Raw genomic sequence first — 7,212 nt, 5'->3', positions numbered from 1 at the left:
CGTACATGATTGCAGCTGGCAGAGGTGACTTTGTGAGGTTTTTTTGATCCAAACACGCGTGTTTTACTTTTTCCCAGTTAGGATTGGTGGGTGAACTAGTTGTTGCCAAGTTTGAAAGAGGAGTATTTGGATTTTGCACATGTGTGCTTCAAAAGGTAAAATTTTTGTTGCACCATGTGGTGTTATGCGCAAAATTTTTACTATCTTGGCAACTTCCGAAGCTAATTTGTATGGTATATTTGCTGGATCTATTCTCATAACCCCTAGTTGACGCTTTAAGTTTGTATCATTCTTTCTACCACCCCTATGGCTCTATGATCGTCTCCCGGTGCAAAAAGTAACTTAATATGATATGTATGACAAAAAAAGTTGGAATTTTTTTTGCCGTAAATGTATGTGCTTGATCACATCTTAGTCGACGGGGTACTCCGTTCTTGGAAATAAACCTTTGCATGAATTTTATGGCGACATCCGCTGTAGTATTTGAAACAACTTTCGCTGTCTGAAACTTTGATCATTTGCCTATAGCATCGAGTATGTAAGCGTCCTTATTTAATTCATCGGGAAGGGGCCCGGCAAAATCTAATTGTACTTCTTCATTTGGTTCTACGAGCGAATTTGTTTGGAATAAATGATTTTTCCCTATTACTGGTTTAAGGTTTTTTTCTTGCTCTGTACATTGCCTGCAATTTTTTGCTATCTGGACGATTGATCAGTGGATATGTGGAAACCACACGTTTTGACATAAATTCAGCATGGCGGGCGACTCTGGGTGTGTCAAGTGTAGGCTTTTCAGTATTGTTTGGCGCAACTGTGTTGGGATCACGATGCGTTCGTCAATCAGCAGACAGTCCTCCCGCACATGCAGTCTGTTGCAGACATCAAACCAATACTGTCCGTAGGCGGATTTTATCGCGTCCCAATCCCGCTTTTTCTCAAAATTAATGAGCGGTCTGAGATGCTTGTCCTTTTTGGTAGCTGCGGCGATGAAATTGACCCCCAGGACCTTCTGCAGTCTTTGTGGGAACAGCGGTGTGTCCTCCTCTGCTTCCGTCATTGTTGTCTGGTTTACGGTTGCCACTATCTCTTCTGTGATTTAATGGTGGCTAGATTTCATTTGTGTGGCTTCGGGTTGTGTTCTTGTCATAGTGGGCGGTTGTTCATTCGGGGCACCTTCCTCCTGGCTTGCAATATCGTAGTTTATTCTACTCATGAACACCTCTTGTGTCTCAGGCCGTTCCTCAGTAATGTCTGTTTGAGTTCCCACTAACACTTTAAAGTTGTTCGTTTGTACCGCCTGTGTCGTCTTTATTTTGGGGATGCGCTGCTTGGCTGGTTGTGTATTTTCTTCAGTGATTGGCGGGAAGATTTTGACTGGTGGTGACCTTGAGGAACGTATTTCCCTGGCGTCCTTGACATTTATTTGTGTAGTTTCCGAGGTGTTGGCTGCTGTTTTCTTCTTCGTTGGTGGTCGTTCGTGCCACCAAGGATCTGAGAGGCTTTCCTCCCTGTCCGATTTCCCTTGCCAGTTGAGTACTTTTTCCTCCTTTCGACCACGTGGGTTTAGTGATTTCACTTCGTCCAGAATGAATCCGCCTTTGTATTGCCTGAGATTCTGTTTTCAGTTCATATTCGGTTGTCTATGGATGAATTTGACGAAGTTTGTTGAATTTTCCAAAGATACTAGTGAATGTTGTCTCAAGGTTATGTTTCGCGTCAGAGCTGACTGATTTTCAGAATGATTTGAGCAGAACTGATCTGGTTTTTGCGTTTGCAATTGACCGCTTGCGGAATTTTTTGAAAGAATGTTTATTCAAGTCAGGTTTTGAAGTGTTAATTGTTGTCCTTTTATATTCTGCGCGCTTTTTGATAGGCTGATGCGGTCCTAGATTCTGATTGGCTAACTCATTAAGAATGACGTTGTCAATCACCTCCAAGTTGTTTGTGAATGTATTAAAGGATGCAACAACAAATTCCTCATCATACTCGCTTGGGGGTATTGCCAATCCAACTGGATTGCGTGACCTATCCTATTAGCCCCATTTTGTTACCGGCTATGTGTTTGATATCGAAGTGAAATGGGATTAGTCGATCAATCCACCTGGATAATCTACTTTGTCTGTTTTTCGATTTTTCGCGTGCGTTTAAAGCGCTGATCAAAGCTTGATGGTCTGTGATGACGGTGAAATATTTCTCGTACAGATAGTATTTGTAGTGTTCAATTGCCCACACTACACCGAGTAATTCGAATTCGTTGACTGAATACAATTCCTCGAGGGAGTTCAGAAATCTTGATGCATAGGCGATTGCCACCCAACCTTCTGGTGAAAATTGTTCAAGCGACGCCCCTAATCCTGATGAAGAAGCATCAGTTACTATACGTGTCTCTAGGTGTTGTTCAAAATGTTTGTTTTGTGTTATCTCAGGGACTAATTTTTTATTTTATTGTTTCCAAAGGATGTATTGTGTTCAGATTTTCAGTTAACTGGTTTATTTTTCAGTGTCTTTTTTAAAAGTGGCCTCAATGCTGCTGCTGTTTGTACTAAATTTGGGATATACCTGGTGAGGTGGTGTATATAAACCATGAAGCTTAGTTGTTTAAATGTATTTGGAGGGGAGAACTTTCCAATTGCCTCTGTTTTTCGTATCAAAGATGTAGTGCCCTCGCTATTTATAGTGTACCCTAGCCATTCAAATTGTTTACAAGCAAACTATTATTTGTCCAATGATATGGCAAGATTTTCACCAACTAATCCTCAAGAATCGTTTGTAGATTTTGTTTGTGTATATCGATCGACCTCTTGGTCACAATCAATATGTCGTCTAAAAATGCGTAGGTGTTTGAACAATTTGTAAGTGTGAGTTCGATGGCCTTTTGAAATTCAGCTGGCATATCCGTGAGGCCGTAAAATCCAGCTTGAAAATGGAAGGTTCCTGTAGCATTGCCACCAAATCAAACCGAAATCTCATTGTTCCCAAGTTGGTTTGTCCAACGGGATTTGTGAATACGCGTAGCGCAAATCTAATGTTGAGAATAGAGTTTGCTCATTGTTGTTCGATTTGATCACCTGTGCTATGTTGTCTAATAGTAGATCGATGTTAGGCATTTGATATTTATTCCTATGAAAAAAATTATTTACCTCTTTTGAGTCTAGCGCCAATTTCGTCGTCTGGTCTTTTTTTGCGGTAATCACGATTGGACTGATGAGTTGTCGATCTGAACATTTATCCAGTTTTATAATGTTTTTTTTTGTTCATGAATTTGTTAGGTTCTTTTTCTACTCGTTCTTGTTGATGAACCGAGACACGGCGTCCTTTCTGCTGTACCGGAATAAATTCTTTATTGAATTGGGTCCTCATTACGTCATGTTTTGACTTGCCAACAGGAATGCATAGTTGTGGATAGTTATTTTTTACCCATTGTTTGATTTCCGGGTTTGATTGTTCTTGTTCATGTGTATTCAGCACGTACCCTAGTTTCGGTTTTTCTTGTATTAGTCTTATTCCAATTTGTGGGAGGATGTTCCTGCCTATGATGTTTGCTTTTTGGTTATCTACGATGATGAATGGAGCAGCTCTTATTTTCCACCCTCCTGATTCAATTGTTACGATCAATCTACGATTCAATTGTTTCACCATTGTTGCATGCTAAATTCCGAGCCGCATCTTCCGGTGGAATTAATTTCAAAATTACGGATTTATCATTCTTTTGTAACCGCCGGGCGGTTTCTTTGTTTAAAAACGACATTGGGCTCCCGGAGTCAGCGATTGCAATTAAGTCTTCTGTTTTTGTCTTCAATTTAATGATGTGTCCATTTAAATCCTCCTCGGACAAATTTGCTGCGTGCTTTATTTCAAATGCTGCTGATATTGCCATCACTGAAAAACTATCGACGTGATACTCCTCCCAACCATTTTTTGACGTAAAATCAGCAAAGACGACTGGATCGAGTTCTGTTCCTTGACTCTCTGATTCGGTTTCTTCTTGTCCGACTTCGTTGGTACGGTCCGCCAGATAGTTAACATTTCCTGAGCGACACCATTTGGCGAATGGCCCCGTTTGGCGCTTTTAGAACAAATTTTGTCCTTTGCGGGACATGATTGTAAGTGGTTTTGTCCGAATTGGTTACCACATTTGTAGCATTGCTTTAGAGTGTTGGAGTATTGGTTTCTGTGTCGTTGAGGCTGACCTCTTGCGTTTTGTTGACCTCGAAGATATACGCGTCTCCAAATTTTCCGCGGCCTCTTTGAGGTACTTCGTACCCGTGTATTGATATAGTGTATTGGTTCCTGTTTTGTTGCTGTTACCTGATTTCCGAACGGATTCGTTTTCATTGTGCGGCTATGTTCGATCCCCTTTTCTCTGCGTATTGCACACTCATACGCATCTTGTGGGCTTCTTGTTTGCGCGAGTAACTCTTCGGCTATCTTTTCACTGTGCATGCGTGCCGTGAGCATGCACCCACTCGCCCTCTCTGTCCTCCCAGATCAGCATGAAATTGTTCCAGGCTTCCGTTTTCTTCTGTTTTCTGCGGATAAAGTTGTATCTTTCGTACGTGACAATTCTGGTTGTTACGAATATGTCTTCTAGTGTCGTAATTAGCTCTCTTGTTGTCATTGCGTGCAGCACAAAGCCTGTTTGTTTTTGCTGAGTTTGACGTTGGCCCTCGGCTCCCAGGCAAAGAAAAATGTAATTTCTTACTTTAGCGTCTGCTTCATCCCATCTGAACGAGTTCATAGGAATCTCTTTTCTCGGGCTTTCACCACGTGGTTTTCCCAGCCAACTCTCTTCTCTCGGTTGCGAACCTCCCGATTTTTCCTTTGAGCGTCTGTTTCTCCATTTATTTCGACCTCGCGTATCGGTTCTGTGGGCTCGACGAGCGGAGGTTTATTTTTTTGAAGACTTCTTCTCTTCGATCCCGCCTTTGACAAATACTGTCATCTCATAAATCGCTGCCCATTTCGACCATTCCAGTGGTGATTCGGCTGAGGCTTTTTCCCAGAATGGGTCAGTATTCAACGGGTTTTTTGAGTATTCTGCTGGCTGCGCCATGTCATACCTCAGGCAATCGGTCGTCACCTTGCTCCATATCCATGACTTCCTCGACACGCTTCCGTTTGGCTGAGTTGACAGCTTTTGCTGAGATCTCAGAATCTACCTTTGTTTTTCCAATTTTCCTTTATGTCACTTTGCTGCCCAGTTTCATCTTCATGTCATTAATTTTGTCAATCACCATTTTATATCGCATTGTTCCTTTTTGAGTTCTGGACAGGTATACGACTTCATTGTTGCCTTCTTGCTGCTTTGCCTTGATTATCTTCACTTTCATCAGTGGCCGAATCAATCAACAATTTGCTCAATCTCCCTTCGCACTCATCCAATTTATCGAGGATCTCTCGTATCAGCGGTCTGTAGAGACCTGGTTTCAACATCGATTGGGTCGCCTAGCACTGCACTACTGTCCAAAAGTCCTCCATGAAAGCAAATCTGTCCACGTTACAGCCTGTTCTGTTTTCATGATCCCTGTGCTAAGATGCCCACTCTTCCTCTGACAAGGTTCCCAAGAAAAGTACTCGGGCAGTGCCTTCTAATTTTTTCCTCCGCGGAGACACCAATGAAAGTTTTATTTCGTTTTTTTTTAACTTAGCAGGAGAGCTACTGTCCGGCAAATTTAGGCTCAAATTCATGCAGGCTGACGGATGTTCCAGTGTGGAAGTTTCATCTTCCGCTGGCTCAGTCGTCCCTTCCAACGTTTTTGTCTCGATCTCAAAGTCGTCCAACAAATTGAAGTCTAGGCCAAACAATCCACCTGTCGAGGCCTTATCATATTTTCCCGCTGGATCGGGATCCTGTTGCATTGGTTCTTCCGGTCGACGGTCTTCTCCCTCCTTATCGTCTCGTTTCTGATTTCCCGCTGACCCTGAAGGTCCTTGCTCCTCGTCTGGAAAGTTTGGCACGACTAGCTTGCCCGCTGTCTTTTCTTCTTCTTTTCTGTGCTTTATTTTGACCTCCTCACAGCCGAAGGCGCCAGAGCAGTCCTAGTCAACATTTTCCCGCTTACCGCCAACTCCTGTTTCACAGTCATCATGATTAGCGCCGCCTCTTGCAAGTCCGCCTTGCCTCTCATGACCATTGGCGCCAAGTCCAATTTTGTCCATTCCTCTTCAAATCTACTAGGTTTCGGAGTGGCTGCATTGTTCATTCGTCTCCTCGTTGACTCATCCACGTATGCAAACTGCATGTATAGCAGCACGGCATAAATTCTGCCCACGAAGCACGGGTCCATCGTTTCGGAGATGTTTACCATCCTCCTTTCGTTAGTCTCAAAGGCTCTCAACCTATGATTTTGTGCTACGTAGTCTGCTCCGAGCAACATACTTCTGATCAAAGGGAATTCAGGTATTTCTTCTGGCAGTTTTTTGTAATCGCCCTAGTCTTCCTTCACGTTTTGGTACGAGGCCATTAAACGAGGAATTCTGGTTATTTCGCCGTTCGTTTTGTCGAAGGGCCTCAAATTCCAGAGTTTCAGAAACACTTCAATGTGCCCTCTCTCTACTCTCATTCGGTCACGGAAATGATCAGTAAAGTTTATTGCCGTCAGCTCTGCTATCTTCGCGAACAATAAGTCTTCACTCATCAACTCGCGTAGCACGTTTTGTTCGCAACCGATTGAGTGCGCTACCGTCCACTGCCAAAAAGATGTTCAGGTGCAACACTGACCTTCTGTATGCTTCCATCTTAACGTCAGGGAACGCAAATGTCACTGTCGGAACATATCACCGCCACAAATTTAGTGGTTCCTCTGATTAACGCTAAGGGATCGGTCCTCATAGCTAGATTCAAATCAGTCAATAGGGGCATGCCTCCCGCATGACGTCACACATCTTCTTCTTTTTCTATCGTCTTGTCTTCTCCGGTTACAAAGCGATTCTGCTATAGGAGGTACTGTATCAGAGTATGCTTCAGGTCTCTTACTTTAGTCCAGGAGTCAGTGGATCGTTCCATATCAAACTTTTTCACAATCTCCTGCATATGTTTGGGGTAGCGGGTCAAGTTCATTAGTCCTCGCAAGTTCCCGAGCGTGATCGCTATAAACGTCAGGAGTCCGTGCAGCCATAGATTTTGTACCCCTTCGATGAGCAGTACCACTGGTCCTTTCACGAAATTTTGCGCTCCGAAAGTCACAAACAATGCCAGGATCACAATACCGA

The 7,212-nt window shown here is 43.1% G+C and overlaps 1 protein-coding gene across 1 annotated transcript; it reads right to left on the bottom strand.

Annotated features, from left to right (window-relative positions):
• Window positions 1–1,096: 1,096 nt before the first annotated feature.
• Window positions 1,097–6,738, bottom strand: LOC134848626 (neurofilament medium polypeptide-like). Its single transcript, XM_063866145.1, has 5 exons — window positions 6,722–6,738; window positions 6,081–6,381; window positions 5,699–6,039; window positions 4,703–4,724; window positions 1,097–1,615 (listed from the first exon to the last, which is right to left on the bottom strand). The coding sequence occupies exons 1-5, from the start codon at window positions 6,736–6,738 to the stop codon at window positions 1,097–1,099; spliced, it is 1,200 nt and encodes a 399-aa protein (XP_063722215.1).
• Between the last annotated feature and the right edge of the window lie 474 nt (window positions 6,739–7,212).

The sequence above is a fragment of the Symsagittifera roscoffensis genome, chromosome 6 (genome assembly GCF_963678635.1).
Source record: "Symsagittifera roscoffensis chromosome 6, txSymRosc1.1, whole genome shotgun sequence".
NCBI lineage: Eukaryota > Metazoa > Xenacoelomorpha > Acoela > Convolutidae > Symsagittifera > Symsagittifera roscoffensis.
This window is presented reverse-complemented; position numbering and strand designations above follow the sequence as displayed.